The sequence below is a fragment of the Anopheles merus genome, chromosome 2L (genome assembly GCF_017562075.2).
Source record: "Anopheles merus strain MAF chromosome 2L, AmerM5.1, whole genome shotgun sequence".
Classification (NCBI taxonomy): domain Eukaryota; kingdom Metazoa; phylum Arthropoda; class Insecta; order Diptera; family Culicidae; genus Anopheles; species Anopheles merus.
The window spans coordinates 34,905,293-34,924,649 of record NC_054083.1 but is presented as its reverse complement, the minus strand read 5'-3'; the positions used below and the strand labels follow the sequence as shown (position 1 = coordinate 34,924,649).

Below are 19,357 nucleotides of genomic sequence, written 5' to 3'. Positions count from 1 at the left end.
TGGAAAATCGGTCCCCGTACCTACTTCTTCCTACTGGCGTGTGCCGCACGTTCACGGCGGAATTAGGTCTAAGCCCGGGAATCGGATTTGTCCGCATTTCCGCATCCGAAATCATAACGAGAAACGTCAACGAGGAGTGGTCAAAGGGGAAGCTTGGGTGCTGCGGGAACGGTTCGGTTCGGTTCGGTTCGGTTGCTGCTGTGTGGGGTACATTTAAAACGTGAGTGAAATAAATTTAAACGCGCTATATCGCCCCGTGTGCGATTAGAATCTAACTGCAAGGTGCAAAACCCCGATCGGCAAAGGGAGGGGTAGAGGCGGGGCACTGTTTGGTTTGAATTGTTCGGATTCAGTTTCAATCACGGGTTGAGTGAATTTTAATGAAGTTTTGCTTTTCGATCGGTATTGGCATTGCACGGCAATGGGTCGGGAAAGGTGGTTTGGATGAGTTTTGTTTCGAGCAATGGTCTGCGTGCGCAAACTTTCTAAACGTGTTTCTACATTCTTACTGGGGTTTTAATTGGATTTATAAAACGATTATCTGGTCGCTTTCAATAACTGTACCAATTATTTAAAGGGTTCTTTTTGGAAGGCAATTTGATTACATTAAGCAATGCAACTAATCAATAAATGTAAGTAGAATTGCATAGCTTTAGGCGCATTTATTTCCTCGAAAAATTAAGCCAACCATTATTAGTTGCTTTTCAGTCCTATTTTAAGTCTCAGTTTTAGTTCATTCAGAGTTTGATCAAGTATTAAATTGTTGTTTCATATTACTATACATCACACTACGCTATAATGCTATATTCTCCTCTGCGGGATGTTACCAAGCGCCTGAAGATATGCAAAATAAAAACTTTAAGCAGTTTTTTACTCTTTCACAGCCTGTAAACAGATTGGCATAATTAAATTATCATTCAACAATTCAACAACAACCTAACAACAATTTAATAATCTGTTTTCAAGCTTTTAACATCTTTATGAAATGTTGTCGAGTGACTTGTCAAGTGCCTTCGAGTGTTGCTTTGGGTAAAAGAAAATAGAATCAGAACGCCTTCCGGATGAATGTTAAGTACACACAATTCTTTTTTATACACAATTTGATACCTTGCATTGAAAAGTTCTTTTAAATCATTGAAAATATTTCACTCTGTTCGGGCAACCACAAGCTTTACTAATCAAGAATGCTGACTAAAACAGCAACAAATCCATCTTCTCACTAACTCACCGCGCCTGCATGTCATCTCGACATGGCGTGCAATTCGCATTAACTCTAATTTATTCCTGAATAATTACAAAAGCTCAGCCTTTCACAGCGTATTCAAACGTCATCAATCACCACGAACAACCGCGTACTGCACGAACTACACATCTTGCCGTCTCCTTATGCTGCAAAACCACGAGTTAATTATGAGTGAAACTCGCAACAGCTACGTCCTTCCATCGCAGCCCGTGCGACAGAAACTCACAGTGGCAATATGAAGAGAAAAAGGCAAATAATGTCTCCACTCAAAACTTTGCGACTCTGTCGATTGTGTCCGCGTGAGTGTTTCCTTTCAATTTATCAATCACAAAATGTGTCGACAAGGGTAGATAAAATGCAACGTCTTTTCAGCACAGCACAGCTGTATCAAGCGTCTAACGTCTTGCTCGAACAGGCCGGCAGGAAAAACAACGAATTATCAAGTCATGTTGTTGCGGTTGTTTTAGTGGTCGCGTTTTACTTTCCACCAGCTGTGGAATACCAGAAAGGAAAGGCCAAAAAGACTGCAGTCAAAAATTGTCACACACCAGACGGCATGACACAGTCGGCATGTGTACGAATGCTTCCAACCTTTCTCAGTCACTGCTTTCAACGCTCCTTCCACGCAGAAAGCAAGGTGAAAACTGCGAATTCTTCGCTACGGTGTGGAAAGGGTACAAGAGGACATTAATTACCTTGGGTTTCTGGGAGCGGGAGGAGAAATATTCCGAATTGTTTTGTTTTCGCGCTTCACGGTTGACAGCCGGTCCCAAGGAAAAAGGGTCCTACGCTCCGTGCATGCCATTGACCCGCAGCCCAACGGCGCCCAGATGTTTAATGCTGGAAATGCGTATCACCCTGTGACTGGGTACTGCTGTTTTTCACCTTCACCGTCTTCTCATTGCTCCCACGTCTTTTGATTTGTTTAATGAATTTATGTTAATTATAAGAATAATTAATGGCACCTTGTGTGTTCGAGCACAAATCGCACCACCCTCACAGACGACGATGGGCGACGATTTTTGTCCTACCTGGGTGGAAGAGAAATTTAATTAAACAAAAAATAGAGCAAAAGAAGCTTGATTCGAAAAATTGATGCTCGTAAAACTCTGCTCGACAGTTACTGCGGCCGATGACGTGGGCAGGATTGCGCACGAGAAAACAAACCGAGCGGTACGAGAGAGTTCCCATTTTTCGGCAACCTGAACCACTGACGTTCGCGAACGGGTGTGGAAAAAGGGGGTCGCTTTGGGCCCATCTTGGAGCCATAATTAGACGAAGCTGCTCTCTTATCACGATGCGAACGATCACTTCTCGGGGTTTGGTAATAAATCCTAGCATTATGATCATAATTTTCGTTCGTTTGTGTTTTCTTCGACACCTCTTACTCACACAGTTGTTTGCTTTTCTTTGGCAAACAAACGGTTCCCTATAAATAGCTCCTTCGTTATCGCTCGTTTGTGGAGTCATGTTTTTGCAATGTTTTTTCTTCTCTTTTGTTAATTAATTCTATACACCTTAAACTCTACCATTCACGCCTTCTCTTGCACGCGCACACAAAAATGTATCAACAATCACTCAAACACACACACACACACGCACACAACAAGCATCATATTCACGTCACTCTGGTTCGTTCTTCACATAAGCTGCCGGCCGGCTTTCCCTTACACTCTATAGTAGAAACTGGTTGGGGGGAGAGGAAGGAGAATATTCTGTTACGGTTGTTGATTCGATTTCAAAACGGTGTCCAATTGCTTTCTCGTAATGTTTAATGCACACAGAGTTTCGTTTAAAAAAAAGCTCAGTTAAAAAGCTGTCGGAAGCGGAGTGAACTATTTTCCTTGGAGGTATCAACAAACCAACCAACCAGTGTTGGTTTGGTGTGTCCAGATCCAGATAGGCTAAGGTTTAGTTGTTGTTAGTTTTGCGTAAGCTAGACATTGATTTGCTTTGGACAGCGGGCCTTGCCTGTTACGGCAGCTATACTGGCTTTGGAAGCACCGTACCTGGAAGCAACATTTCAACTAGCGGAAGTAGTACTATACGTAACTGTTCTATCTTTCTGAAAAGCTTTAACGATCGTTTGTCGCTTCAAGCGTTAGCATTCGTTTGTGATGGGGTTTTCAATGTTCAAACTGCTTCAATTGTGTTCCAACTTACAAAACTTGTGTGGTAGAAAGTGTGAGCCACACCGTTTTATCTGTCTCTTGAAAGCATGTTCTTGCAACGCCAATTGCCTACTTTTAGGCGGAAATCTTATTTTGCAGCAAGTCAACAACAAATTCTACAAAAAAGTATGATAATTTGTTCAGCTCTGAAAACAAGAGCTCTAAACCTTTTTATCACTAATATTATTGGTTTTCAGTGCGCTGGAACTCAGAAGACGTCTTGTTGGAAGATAGTTCTTTAACGTGTTGGAACGTTCTAGTTCGAAGTTTGTCAGAAGCGTAAGCATGACTCGAGTATGGAAGACTCCCTTCCGAGCAGGATCAAGATCCTCTCGGGGCGTTCACAGTGATCCAATCATTAGCGTCAACAATCACCAAACACCTTCCCCTGCGAATGGTTGAGGTGCATGGAGCGAAGCCTTTCGGAAGGATTTGCGTTCGAAGAGGTGCGCGACAACTGCTGCAGACGAAGAGCCTCATTAGCATCGTGTTCTAGCCGGCGCGGGCAAGGGGCATCTCGGTGGCGTCCGGGGAAGCATTATCCCCCGGCACCACCGCCCCGCCACACCGTGACCGACTTCATCCACTCGGCTAGCGCTTTGCTCAGGAAGTGCGTTATCTGTTACATTATGGAACACCGTTTCTTATTTACTCAGTGGGAAGCGCTCAGATTCTCCAGATCCTTGGCGGACGGTGGCCGGGACAGGGTGTGGGCCGGCTGCTGACCGCCCTCCTGATCGTTGGTCACGATCGGGGGCAGCACGTTCGGTCGGAACTCACCCATGACGTTGCCGGCCGGGTAGTAGTACGCGACCACGAACAGCTTGCCCGTTTTGGAGATGGACTTGCTGACGCCGAAGTACCGGCTGGCCCGCCACACCATCTGCGAGAAGTGGCCGGTGTTGACGTTGGTGTGCAGCAGATGGGGCTCCTTGAAGTAGTCGTACCGTCGGCTGGTGCTGTACCAGTACGTGGCCACCTCCTGACCTGTGGGTGGAGAGCAAAAGCAAGATGTTTTAGGGGTTTTGAACGAGTTTCATTCTGACTTTTCATTTTCTCCTAAAAAAATCTTCAATAAGGAAACTATATTTTTTTTTTGATAAGCTTTTTTATATAATATTTTATCTTTTTTGTGAATCATAAAAAAGTTCCTTTAATATAATTTTTATTCCTTTTTAGTTTAATTTTTGTTTAAATTTTTGTTCCTTTTTACGTACAAGAAGATCTAAGTATTACAATTATTCAAATAAAATACACATAATGATTGTACAGATGTTACAGTTAGACATTCCTAACACATGATGTTACAGTCCTAAAAACACATTTCTTTGTAGGCGTTGCTGTATTTAAATTTGGTTAAACATAAGTAATATAAATTTAAGGACCTTTTTAAGTCAAAAATCATACGAGAAATCTATATACTTGACGATGAAATGCTCAAAATGATCAATCTGAATCGATATTTGACGAGATTATTTCCCTTGTAGGATAATCGTAATCGCTTGTAGGTGCGAAACATGCACATAGATACAGATTTTAATCAATTTATCTTACTTTTATCTTAATTTTTATTCTTTTGACGCTAGATCTATGGAACCTATTGGCCACTATTGCTCGTATTCACTACCAACAAATCAACAAATGGACTAGTAAGGTTCATTAGTCCAAAAAGTCCAAATAATGAGGTTCATTAGTTCAAAAATTCCAATAATAAAGAACTCAAAATTACCATTTTTAAAACACAGTGGATACTTAAGTCGATCATCTGTTAAATGGCATGCTTTGTAGTAAATATATTATGTTGTATTACCTGTTGAGCATCTTGGAAAAATCTACCAAAATATGTAAACTTGAAAAGAGTTTTAAAGCCTCCAAGCACCTACTCACCAGAAAGGTCCGTCAGCAGACTGTTGGCAGGGCAGCAGAAGATGTTCTGCCCATAGTTGGTGCCGCTCTGGTAGTACAGCTCGTTCGTGCTCGCCAGATGGTTGGCCCACTGTTTCGCGTACTCGCACAGCTCGGACGAAACGCTCAGCGCGGGCGCCCCGTGCCGCATCCGGTACTCGTTGTGCCAGCACAGACACTCGAAGATGAACTCCTTGTCCATCACGATCTTTACCTTGGGCGAGTCTTCACCACCACCACCACTGGTCGACGCACCGGTAGCGTCCGCCCCGTTCTGCTTGCCGCCCGATCGGTCCTTGCGCTGTTCGGTCGGTGTTGATTTCGGCAGCAGGGGACGATTGTCGAGCGCGTCCTGCGTTTGCCCTGTGTCATTGATGCTGATGTCATCGACATTTACACCTGAAGTCCCCGCTGTAGCAGCACCACCAGGGCCGCCCGGTTTGCGTACGTTTTTGTTCAAATCACAGGCCGCGACACGCTTCCGAAGGTTGGCCATCACGATCGCTTCCTCCCTGTGGAATGGACAAAAAAGAGAAGACGAAAGAAGAGGTTAAATGCGGCTAGGTTTTGTTGATTTGTTCGCACTGTAGACTGCAAGCACCGTGACATTTATTGTTGTCCGTTTTTAAGAAGCTACATCGCCATTCAATTAATCTGCTTCCTCTCATCATTTCCCTTACAGACGGAAGCAAAAACAGCTGTCAACTGGTTCGTGTCGTACATCATCATCGTTATAATTAATTCTGTACGCTGGGGCCAGCAACTTCTACCAACAAAAACCCGGAAAGTAGTTCAAGTACCTTGGCTCCGTACGGTCTGGCACAGAAGAAGCGGATGACTGTCCACTTCTCCTGATGCTGCAGTGCAACAAAATGCTCCAGATGCGGCCGTTCAGTTTAAAAGAGGCAAAAGATTTCCCCATAACGTTCCTGCATTCCAACACAACGAGCTGGGTAAGTGGTCCCTTTTCTCCGGTGCGATATCCAGGCCGTGCTGGCTCGAAAGTGTAGCCAGTGCGGCAAATTTATGGCACAGATTAAATCATCGAGGCTGCAAGTGAATAAAATATGTGACTATGGCTATGTTGCGTTCAGGTCGAGAGCATTCTGCTGGTCCAGCAATGACCCGAGCGACGTTGCATGCAGCGTCTTCTCGAGAGCTACCGATGGCTCTCCATCTACTAGGGCAACCAATCCTCAGTGGATAAATATCGTATGAAATTATGCTCACGTTGACATGTGACGGAAGGCCATGAGGTACCTCACCGGGCACAAACAGATAAGCAATTGATTTTTCACTCCACTAAATCACTACGCCCTTAGTGGGTTAAAAAGTGGCCGCCTCTGCACGCTCAGAGGACTTACAGTAATTGGAACTACTCATTAATTTCCATCGTTTTTCTATCCACCTCTGGTTCAGATTGCTTCCTCCAGTGGGGAATGCGTTCGCGTGACACTTGGGCAAGCGTTTTGCTAGGCGTGGCAGGGAGTACACGTCCAAGCTGACTGTTATCTTCATTGATTTATGACTTATTTTCAGCTTCACGCATCTCACGGACCACGGTGTTGGCCAACACTTATCCGTGTCCATCTTTTCGGGCACAAAAGCGCATACATTATGGTAGGGAGGGAAAGGGAGGCCGTTGGCCATTCTTCGCCTAGCACTCCTGGTTGCACGCTTCACGCACGGCATCGTTGAAGTTATCATTAACATAAATTACTTTCAGATTAGGAAAAGGAACGACCGTTTCGGTGCCCACGTTTGCGCTAACGACGTTCTATGGAGCGGTTTTAATCACGTTTTCACATTGTGATTAAAAAACAACACAACCAACAAACCATCATGCTTGTGCTGGTTCGAGCGAAAAGCATTAAGGAAAGCTTAGGCATTCGGTAGGGCCTACAGTTTTGGGGACAACACTAATCTGACAGCTATCTGTGATGAATGGGCGCTTCTATTATTCCAACCAAAATACTCACTTCAATGAGAGTTTTTGACTGATTTGGTTGATTTAGTCTTGGAACTTTGATTTTCAACAGGTTGCGTCAGGACGAAGAATTCAAAATTACATGTAATTTTACTACGAAATTGTGCTCCATCTGTACCGTGTCGTTGCTCAATGGGGACAGTTCTGCGCTCGCTTTTCTCATCAATGGCATCATCATCATCAATTTTCTCCCAACCGTTCCATTGCCTCAGCGTCTCGATCTTATCAGGCCCACCAAACTCACCATTCAACACTCCATTAGGTTTACGCTTTAAAGCGGCGTGAAGGACGGTCGATGGGACTCCATTTCGGTGACTCCCGGGCGTAACTTTCCATCCGATTTCTACGTCTTCCAGCGGCTGCTCGGGCTGTTGTGGACACACGGCGTTAACGCTAACCGGGCGAACGAAATGGTTCGATCCGAGTGAGTCCCTCCCCCTCCCATCCGCAGGGAACGTAGTTTATCAAGCTCAATTACCTTTCGGTTACTGTGCGGGGCCACGTGTACGACTGTGTACGACCGTGCCGGGCGAGATGGCAGCAGCATCTGGCGTCGTGCGTCACATGGAGACGGGTTTTTTGTTGGGGGGAGTTTGTTTGTATGTGTCTGTACGTTTCTGTGGTGTGAGCATGAAGCGGAAAAGCTCATGATTAATTCCGTGGAAGATATTTTCGAAATGACGCAAATGGAATTCGTCTGTGTGTGTGTGTCTGTTGTAAGTGTTTTTTTTTTTCGGTGGTCTTAATTGCCCATTTGCAGTAAGTAGGGTAGCAGGACAGAGGGGAAGCAACTTCATTTAAACTTTTTAAGTGTTTTGTACAATTGAAAGGACATATTCAGGGGAAAGAACTGCAAATCAAAATGTAGCGAACAAGAAAAGAAAATTCTGAGAACCAGTTCTGCTAAGAAATAGTGAGTTCCATTGAACTTTACTTCATTATTTCTGAGTTCACCTCCAAAATCGCATTATCGCATTATCTAATAAATGTTCACATTTTATTGAATTCTTTAAAACCATCATAATGCTCTACTACTTCTTTTGGTATTATAAAAGTGTATATTTCAATATCTTTAGGATGAACAGAGATTTGAACGATTCCATTTATGAACTTGACGAAATCCCTTGTATGTTGGGGAAGCCTTTAATGATCCATAGATGATTTAGACACGAAAAGAAGGATGTTTTTCTATTAAGCTAAATAGTCAACCAATAGGCTTCTGCCCTGTTAGTGTTTTGTAACTATGCTGGCATCAATTGTTTAGACTTACCAAGATACCCAATGGTTGATCCTATATTCCTACCAAAATTGTTGATTGTACAAAATTACTTTTATCAATTACCCTAATAGCAACCGAATTCGACAGCATTAAAACAACCACTCATATCGTCCATAATATATTCACCATTTTGTTTCCTCCCAGGCAAATCTGCTAAGCAAGCTGCCCTCCGCAAACGATTAAGCAGCGAGGCGCACCGGGCAAAACTTTTCCCCCGTTTGAATCGCATTGCTCTTGCTTGTTATCCCCTTTTTTTAGGCGATAAAATTGACCGCTTCGGGGCGCAACTGCAACCCGATGTGGAGCGCGCGCGTTACGGCACCACGTGTACACTGTAACCTTGACATTTTGGGAGAGGATCGGCAGAAAAGCCCACTAGGAAAGCAACAAAAAAAAGAAGGAAAACCAATTCATTTAGCTAAAACTTTTCCTTCCACTGCTAGCGCACTGTGTATGCTGTTACTGGTGCAACCGGTTGAAAGCGGTGAAGAAGAAGAAGAGGAACAGAATGTATCCGCTTTCGGAGGATATAAAAGCAAGCCTTTGCAATGGCTTTTTCCTTGTATTTTTTTTCGTTTTTGCTGTGTGGGGAATCGGATAGAATAATCTATCTTTCTTGCTCGTTGGGAGTTTTATTCGCACCCTTGTTTCATGGCACTCTCGAGGTCACAGTGCCGAATATTCTTTGCGAAGCATAAAAGTGTTTTTTTTTTCGTTGGTTTTAATACTGCTCGTTTTCGGTGTTCAATGCGCCAAAGGGGTGTTCTGGAATGTGGCAAACTTTTAAACGGTGTTGATTTTAGGAGCATTGTTTGCAAAGTTTAAATGGATACAGCAGCCACCGTGGAAGGTTATCTGCGCAACGTGTGTCTTTTTAAAGTAATGCGAATAGCCAAAGGGCAGGTGCTTTAATGTTCTAGCTGTTTTATCTCTTTCCGCACATCTCTTGCTTAGTGTTGAAGTTATAATAGAGGTAATTATATTTTCCTGAACATTTTTTCTTCTTTCATTTTTATTCAACCAGCATCATTTGTACTAACAATAATAAAGTAAATTAACTCTTTCGGAGTGCTTTCTGATTTCGTTCCTCGGAAAGACTCTAACAGTTACATTTTCAAATTGTGATAGGTTGCGACGGATCACAATTTTGTTCGAGCCGTTAAACCGAAAGGAACTACGGCATAAACAAGCACATAAATTTAATGACAGTTAAAACTTGAGACGCCCTGCCAAGGTGGTTCCACCCTCTATTTTCCACCTGTTGCAGTTTGCGTTTCAGCAAAGGGTGCTATTATTCACTTTACTGCCGTCATAAATGCTGTGCTGTCAAATGACTTAAACCATAGAGTATAGGTTCACTGTACACTATCGCTTTGCACAAGTTTCGCATCACGTTAGTTTATGCTTGTGCTGCACGCTGCATCACAGCTTGTTGGATTGAAATGAGAAAATGGACTTTATGTTGTATGTTTGTTGATTAATAGGACTACATTTCATTCAACTCAACTGAAACCTATGATCGTAACATGATAAAGGGATAATGCTATTGTGTGGATTTGGCTAATGCATTTGTAAATAAACATATTGCATAACCTTCAGGCGCCAAGCAATGCGCTGCAGAATCAATTACTGGATCAAAACTGTATCCAGAGCAGGTACTGTATACGTTGCAGAACTGAAACAGGTTCACGATATGTTCTGAAATTTGGTCCAAGTCCAGGTACCAGTTTGGTTTAGGTTAAATATCAGTTTCAAAATCAAGTTGACAGCTTCGTGATCGCTTCCAGGAACGGTATGGACTCAGTATTACGGTCGTTATCGCCAACGATTTTGCCTATAAGGGATGAATATTTGACAGTCATCGTAAATTAAATACTCTAACGCATCATTTTTTGTCTGAAAGTCAACAATTTTCTCTTGTAGGAATCATGATAAATGTACAAGATATTTGAATAGATTTAAGACAACTGTGATTTTACACTACAAATACAGTACAATAATCGTTTTATAGGATTTCTTGTGAAAAAATCTGATGAAATTTAATGAATTTTGAAGATATTGTACATAAAAATACATGTCAACAAAATTCTTGGTAGCACGATTCTTGGTCGCAAAAATCATTGTCTCAAAAAAACTTGCTGACGAAATCCTTGGTTGTAAAATTTAATCATTTTTATTTGAGATTCAACATAAAAATTAAGTTACGGTCAAAAAATGATACTATAGAGTTAACAATTTTGACACGCTGTCATAAATTGGTGCCTTAGAGACAAAAAATTGGTAAGTTAGAGCCAACATTTAACGGCAACGACTAAAATTTAACGTATTACTAAAATCAGAGTAGGTATAACATAAGTTTCTCTTAATTTATTATTAATTCCTCGTTCATTCCCATGTGAATTTTTAAATGCTGATTATTGAGTGAATATTTAAAGTTATGAGCTAAGCGACACATCATTGTACAGCTTATGTCCTACTCTTTCAATTTTTTTGCATGAAATATGTAAAAATGTGTGATAAAATGAGATATGTAAAAATCTTTAAAATCTTATATCTTTGCTCATCTTTCACGCAATCATGAATGCATTTACTATGAATATAAAACACCCGATAAAAAAGAACATAACCTATCAAATAGAAATAAACGTAAAAAATACATTTCCCTCCAAAGCCGTTGATTACGGGCAACCGGCTAAGGAGCGATGGGTGAGGTGCAAAAATCTCGATATCAATGCAAATATGAAATTGGATTGCGATTCAACCATGTCGAAGTAAATATATATATATATATATAGCTTCCTTCTTTCTGGTGTGAAACTGTGCTCTGTCCCACCTCCGCCCCCTTCGCTACGTTGCTTTATGCCCCACGGGTTGCTCATCCCGAGTCGCGCCGACCGAGGGTAGAAATCTTCAGTCCCATCTACCAGCACACCTATGCTCCACCGTCCCACCAATCGCATTGAATATTTATCACCCAATCAGCAAAGCAGCAAACGGAATTTACACTTGCCGGTTGGTGGTACCACCGTTCCCGGCCGTTCCCGGCCGTTCCTGCAACCGACCGTGTGACATTTTATCACAGATTGATATGTTGCTGTGCACAAAATTCCACCGGGGCGTTGGGAAGCAATGTGCGCCCGTGTTGGTATTTGCTTCCGGGTTAGCGAGTTAGCTTCGGAAAATGCGGGAGAAATTTTGCTCCTGAAATTAGGTCGAGAAATGAAAAGAAAAACGAAAAAAGACGAGCGAGAAAATGGCCGCTACAGACGAACGGCGATGGTACTGCCATTTGCACTGTTTGGTAATAAAGTAGCTAAAACGTTGCATTTTCCATTAGCACAAGGAGCGCGTCAAGAAAGTGCAATCCAAAAGGGGAGGCACCACAAAAAAAAGCGAAGAGAATTCTTTGTACCTCAGCTTAGGTGAAGGTTGTGCAGACGTTGTGTCCCGTAAAAGTTCCGACAATTTATGGTGGTGTCCTGGTTGGATGGTTGGAGCGTGCAAAAACGGTAACCATCTCCCTGGCCGTTGTGGGCAAGTTTCCCACGTGCATCACGTACGCCTGATGGGCAGGGCTATGGTTAGCTGAAGCAGCATTCCAGTAGTGCTGTAGAAACTGTGGTACAGGTTTGTGGGTGGGTTTTGCAGCGAAAAGTATGCTGCTCGTAGTAGTAGTTTTTCACCACGCTGGCTATCGCGATTGCATATCTTTCGGGCGCAAAACGCGATGTGCCAAAGGATACAACCAGGTCACGGGTTATTTCTACTACAACTTTCAGCGCAGGTAAGACCGGAGGACCGTTGGGATACAGGGAAAGGGATACAATTTACCACTGCTAGTGAAAATTGTCACTGAAAGTACTATCAAACGAACGTGCAAAGGAAGGACGGCGAGCAAACGGTCTCTCCCACTTCCCTAGAAGCTAACCATGGGGAAGTATTATTTACATCGTACCGTGAGTGTTAGCCTTTAGTTTCGGCTTTCCGGCAGCATCGGATGGTAAGCTTCAGTTTGCTTAAAGTCAACACAACCCCACAGCAACAAAACCACACCGCTAGGGACACACACGGCACAGGGCATTGCAAGCGAGCGACTCGACTGGGGGCGTTTACGAGGTGTCTTAATTTTAACTCGACAACTTCGAACCAGCTTCAGCGTTCGTTTTGTCGTAAGCAACATTTTCTACGCCACGTTTCCTACCGTTCGCCACTAAGCTGGCCACTTTTTCCCCTTGCTCAGGTTATTCTCCTTTTTTCCTGATGCTGGAGCGACGGGTTGTGGTGGGGTTTTATTTTTTTTTTTTGTCACAAGCTATTATTCTCTCCACTGCTGTTCAACGGGGGAACGCTTTTACGTAACATCTCGGTTCTCGGTTTCGTGTTAGTCTTCCAGCGACAGGACTGTGGCTGTTTGATGTGTATTTGTGCAGCATGCCTTTTGATGAAGGCTCGCCGTTGCCGTTTTCTTATTAATTGTTTGCTCGGCAAGCTGTTGCGGTTGCCACACGAGCGGGACCCGCTTACAATGGGTTTGTGCATTTTTCGCCCGGTTTGTTTGTGACATTTATATGCAGCGTCTGGTTTGGGAAGGGTTTTAGAAGCGTAAAACAAAGATGCGAAAGGGTTTTATGAGTGCTTAAGATTTTAACGACCTAACGATCCAAAGATTGCACTAAACGGGTCATGGGATTTGTGCGCTTTGCCTAGCTGAGGCACAGTGTTTAAGAAAGATTAATCCTTCATTGGGTACCAAATTGGGTTTTTATAAGTTCCATGCATGGATTATGTTATACGTCTTCCCAAAACCATCATTTTTAGAGGGAGTTTATGGTAGCCATGCTCTAGCTCGCACTTGTTGAAAGTAGTTTGAATGGTTCAAAAATGAGAGTTGATAAGAACTAAGTACTATTTCTTAGATGATAAGTACTAAGAGACATTGAAGCGGGAAGTTATACCAAACCCATTCTGAAGCCTAGGCACTACTTCTATGGATTACAGTATTTTGTGGTAAATGGAGCATGGTCGGGAAGATCAACACTGTTCAGGAACAGCCCTGACAAGTGACCGAAAGTTTAACGAAACACAAAAATAGTTTCGTTAAGTTTAGAGCGTTCGGCTCGGGTCGATATAGTTTATAAATATGAGTGTATTTCGTGGAATAAATCCTCTTCCAATTTTGATACACAATAAACGATTTGCAGGTAAATAATATTAGGAAAAGCTACACCGAAACGCGGAAAGTAAATTATCCGAAATAGAGAGATTAAACAACCGATTTTTCCAATTTTGATTATATGATACAAAAATGATCGATGCATGGCCAAAGGGTTGTGTTTTTCTCGATACAGAATCCAAAACTGGCGTGTGAGATGGGAAAACATAGCGGAAATAGATACCTTAAATAACCTTAGATAACCTTATTTTCATACCTTAAACTTTGAGTAAATACAGGCGGTCCCCGAGATACCCGGTACCTCTTATATGTGGATTCAGAGATACGCGATTTTATAAATTTGACAGTTCTTCGACACATAAATTAGCTAATGCAAAATAATTTCTCTTTAGATCTAATGTAAAAAACTATTTCAAAAGGTTTGAAACGGTTGTATTCAGTCAGTATCACTTTAAATAAGTAAAACAGTATCCCACGATTTATCGGTCAGTTCCCATGATTTTTTTGGTATTTTCCAATTGGATATCAATACAATTGGATCAAAAAATTCTGGACAAGGACCAAAAAATCGTGGGAACGCACCAAAAAATATGGAAACCCACCAAAAATTGATGGGAACCAATTAATAAATCGTGGGAAACCCTCTAAAGTAGCTAAAATCACCCCCTACGTGCAAAATTATACGAAAATTAGTGATATATTGGCTGGAAAGCACGAGATTCAACTTACGTGGAAATTCGAGATACACGGTATTTTGTGGCCGTTTTCGGTCCTTTTTAACTGTGTATCTCGGGGACCACCTGTATACCTCTTGGTACTACTACTAAAAGTACTTCGAATCTAGAAATTAGCACTAAGCATCAATTTTATAAGCTGTAATCCACAATTGATTGGTGGTGAATCAGTCGAATGACATTCTGATATGATTCTGATGGTGATGGTAAAAACTGATTCTGTGGTAATATTCAACTGAGCATGAAGCAACAACAATGATGTTTTTGTCAAATAATTCTCTCAGTTCTCATTTCTCTAGAATACTGAATTCTTTACGACATAATATCAAAAAGACCTTATGCTTTTTTACTTTCCAAAGGTTATGGGAAGGGTTTAAGCTCCAAAGTTAATGTAGGGATACCATAGAGCTTACAAATAATTCTCCATTTACATGATACTTTCTACTATTGCTGTTTAAAAATACACTCTTCCTCATACTGCTAAATATGTTGATAATCCTTTTGCGTTTTACAAATATTATTTTTGCTGTATTTAACTTCTGATTCTGAGGCAAAGTATTCCTTTCTTTAAAAATGTATTTTAAGATTAGGATTTTATAAATAAAAATCAGTAAGAGCTTTTTCCAACACACATTTCACGCTGCATTGTGCTCCCGTTGCTTTTGCCTCTCAGGAGAATACATTTAATTTTCCTTGTTATGCGCTCTCCTCCTTATCCTCACATCCTGACGCAGGCACCTCAACCCGCCAAGCAAACACAATTCCTCCACTTCATTCAAACTCCAAAACCCCGATTCACACACAATAACACAACGCATTGGCAAACCGTTATGAACTCGTAACCTCCCCCTTCCCCCACGGGACCCATCGACAACAAATGCTAATCAGGGGCGGCTTCGGCAGCTTATCGAAGGGCCCGATGGCCCATTTAGAAAGCAATTACTGTCTCATTTAATCGCACTGCGGTGTGCCACCATCCAATCCCACCTCCAAAAGCAAAACCTTAAACCTTACCTTCGCCGACTCGGCGCTGGCCGTACCGTGCTGCCCGGCAGTGTTTCGATCGGCGTAATGCTAAACTCGGGATTGCTGAACTGGATCTTTTTCGATGGCATTTTCACACTGTTGTTGTTGCTGCCGCTGCCCCCTCCGATCCCGCCGACGCTCATAATGCTCGACAGCCCATTGCCGTTCGGATCGGTGGCACTCGGGGGCCCGTTGCCACCAGCTCCACCGCCACCACCGCCATTATTATTAACTTTGTTGATCGATATCAGCTCCATATCGTTGCTGGAAAACTTCTTCTGTAAGGCCATGATGAGTTTGCGTGCAATTTTGATTGCTTTTGGCTTGCACTCGGCGATCAAGTGTTGGAGCTGATCGGTGTGTACCACCGCAACGAAAATAACAATAACAAACGCTCATATAAATATAAACACACACACACAGAGACACACGCACGCACTTTAACACACCGGTTGGGTAATAAAATGTGACACCGAATTTATTTCAAATATCACTTGCGGCTTGCTGGCTACGACGACGACGACACACGAAATCACGACCCTCGAGTTTGCGTTTTGTTCTGCTCGACACGCGATTGCACGAGATGTGTCATAAAAGTGATCTTGCACTGGTATACCCGGTGTGGTGGAAAACGGTTGGATTTATTTTTATCTCACTCACTTTGCTTCACTTTGTGCCGTTTGCGTTATTTGTCCGCACCCACTCCTTACACTTGTAATGAGCAGCGAACAGTCGACAGCGCTTCGCTTCACTGCAAACGATTTCAATCGTTAAAGATGGGGTAATTTAACATTTTCCTCCCCTTTTTTGTCTCCCTTTACGTGTCTTCAGTGCTGTGTTGGTGTGTCAAGACAGCGCTCGTACACATTGATTCGATTTTGAATTGCTTTGTTTTTGCTTCGCGTGTTACGCATGTGACGCACAGCGCACACGATCCACTGCTTGCTAGCCTTTTATTTATTTTTGTCCCCTGTTTGCCGGTCCTTGATGTCTTCGAAGGGGGGTTTGTTTTCTTCGATTTTCCCAACAACACTTGTACCACCCAACCAAAAACCACCCACGAGGAGGGATTGGGATTCTTGCTGAGACAAGCAAGATCCAAAACTTTACTATCACACACACCACGAAAGCACTAGTTCTGTCCAACTGCGTCCAACTGGTCGTTTGGATGGGTTTTATCTAAAATTCCCCCCGTCTTCCTTTGGCGCAACACATAGGGGCGGCAGCCAATGCAAGAGCAATTTGCGATAGCGACTGCGGCAATATTGAATCGGACGCGATTCGAACAAGTGGCCCATAAAGTCAGCGACCAGTCAGTCGCCCTAATCCTCGATGCTCGATTTATTGTGGCACGGTCGAAGCCGCTGCTTTAAAGAGTCAAAGACAGACACTGTGTACACGTTCTCACAAGAGCACTGCGGCACCGCTACCGACCGTCGCGCAAACAACACTAAACACCGCACTGGTGGTCGGCGTCAACCCGACCGGGCGTTTGGCTGCTTGGATGTCCCATCGCCCATTACAGCAACGCGCTGGCAACGCGCTCACTGAGATGAAGTACATCTCTTCACGCGCACCGGACAGGCCGTTCCTTCCTTTCGGCAACACTGTTCAACGCCGTTCCACTCCTAGATCCTTGAGTTTTCACATTTTCACCTTATCGATTAAGGATTTAAGCGTGTTTTTTCTGTGTGCCACAGTTTCGAGGCCCACGCTCGATCGATTTGTTGCCAAATCAAGTGCCGAAACTTTCGCACCCGAGCCAAACAGCACGTGCCAGCAAAGGGGGAAAAAACGCTGCCAGGCTTGTGCCGTTTTGAGGGGCTAGATTTTTTGTTTTGTTTCTTTTGGGAAGAATCTGTTATCTCACCCGGGAAGGTTTTTTGCAAACGCACACCTGGCACCTTCCAAATCTCTGCTGGTGTAGCTTCCTATGGACGTGTGTGTGCCTGCCTGTCTGCTGTGTATGGCTGCATGGCTCCGTGTGATCCGTCCTGCCACGGTGAACTCCCGAGCACAACTAGCCTAGCCCGAGCGGACCGTCCCGATGCTTTGTATGGCTGACTGGCCGTGGCGATATCCTTTTCCATCCAGCTCCGGCCGTGTGGCAACTCAGCGGTAGCTCACCGCACGGAAAATTCCCACCGCCACATTGTTGGGGGCTGGGCCAGTGCGCATGTACAAACAAAACCATTTTCCCGTGTGGTTTTGTCGCTTGCAACTCATGCCCCGGAACTCATCGCGCTGTGTGACGTGAGCGTTTGGGTGTCGCTTGCATGGCATGGGGAGGCGGTGGCACAGAGCTCGGCTTTATCCTTTCTTTTATTTTTTTTTTTCTTGGTATTTGGCCGTATTTACGTGCCAACATTTTACGAATGAAACGAGAAGGAGTCCGAGGAAGGGAGATGTTGGAGTGACGGAAGGAGGTTGTTGTGTAAGTTGAATTTTCATTCACTTTCTTTTCGGGGACGGCTCCAAAAATGCGGAAGCCGCACGACTCCTAACCCTCTTTAAGCGTGGAAAAAACAGAGCAAAAAGCAAGTCGCATTCCGTTGCAACGGATGGACGAACCCAGCCGACGATGGATGGAAGGAATGGATGGATGGAAATGAAGTCAGCAAAGGTTGAAGTGCACACGGACGCCCGTTTCTGCGTTCGCTGCTGTATCGCTCGGGTGTCTTTCTTTCCACCTGAACTTGACGGTGACGGTGACGGTGAAGGTGAGCTTATCTTTTGCTCAAACAGTTTTCAAGTTTTCCCGTGACCTGAGAAGAAAATGGGAACGTTTTATTCCATTTTTTTTTGTGTGTGTGAGTATCGCTACCATCAGTTTTTTGTGAGACTTATGCCAAGGTGTTTATTTATCGTTGTACGTCACCGCCGTCAGCATACTGGCTGGGTTTTTTTAGTACATTTTACTTCCTTTTTACAATGAAACCTGTGCTGCTACTACCCGCCTGTGTTTGTTACAATACGATGCAATCAGCTTTCACTTTAGGTACACACAAACACACGCTCGGAGTACATTGTCTTTGGCACGTTTCAGGCCGGCGGCGAGTTTTTCTGGTGGGTTTTGCGTGTAAAGAAAAGCCTGGCGGTGAATGGGTAATTGAAATGGTTGGTCTGCCGGGCGTGCCACACCGGTGGAAATGGATTCAAAACACGCGTTTTTGTATGTGTGTCCTGTTGCCCAAGGTCAGTTGATGCACTTGAGCAGGTGGTATTGCTTGCGGGAGCAGCCAGGTGGCAGTGTTTTGAATGTTGAAGTTCAAATTAATTGGGCATTGTGTACGAATTTTCTATACAATCGTTTGGTCGCGTACAGCATTAATACAATTTGTTGAGAAATGTACAATGTTAAATACTCATGTTTTTGGAATAGCTATCAAATGTGTGTGAAACATGCAGAAGATCTGGGTAGTGACAATATGTCATATTCTCATCTCATCTACAGCAGATGTTTCATCTGCCATGCAATTTGAGTTGATGACACGCTAAAGGCAGTACAGCAACTGTACTGGGAAAAGCGTTGTATATCCCAGTTGCATCCCAGAGCAAGCGCGTTGTGAGATTGAGATGTATAATTCCCTCTTCCCTGCACGATGACAGCTAGAGAATCACAGTTTTGGAGAGTTTGAATGACATGGGCAATCCACATCCAGAAACGTTTGTTACGAACAGCTTTCATTTAAGTAAACCATACAATTGAAGATATCAAGCCAAGGACTTCCGTGGAAAATCTGATAACATTGCCTAATAGACCATTTTGATTCGGTTCGTTGTTAGGAACTGGGCTAAAACGATAAAACCATAAAATTGATAACAAACGCTTTTTTGAA

General features: G+C 43.3%; 1 protein-coding gene across 4 annotated transcripts; it reads right to left on the bottom strand.

The window, feature by feature from the left end:
• Window positions 1-637: 637 nt before the first annotated feature.
• LOC121594684 (repressed by EFG1 protein 1-like) lies at window positions 638-17,596 on the bottom strand. Of its 4 annotated transcripts, none has more exons than XM_041918255.1 (4): window positions 15,958-17,596; window positions 15,507-15,868; window positions 5,302-5,831; window positions 638-4,401 (listed from the first exon to the last, which is right to left on the bottom strand). In XM_041918255.1, exons 2-4 carry the CDS (start codon window positions 15,806-15,808, stop codon window positions 4,067-4,069), a joined length of 1,167 nt encoding a protein of 388 aa, XP_041774189.1. In that variant the 5' UTR covers window positions 15,809-15,868; window positions 15,958-17,596; the 3' UTR covers window positions 638-4,066. The 4 variants fall into 4 exon arrangements, with proteins under 4 accessions (XP_041774189.1, XP_041774190.1, XP_041774188.1 ...); XM_041918256.1 differs by having other exon boundaries at window positions 15,968-17,596; XM_041918254.1 differs by having other exon boundaries at window positions 15,507-16,269; window positions 17,389-17,596.
• Window positions 17,597-19,357: the final 1,761 nt, after the last annotated feature.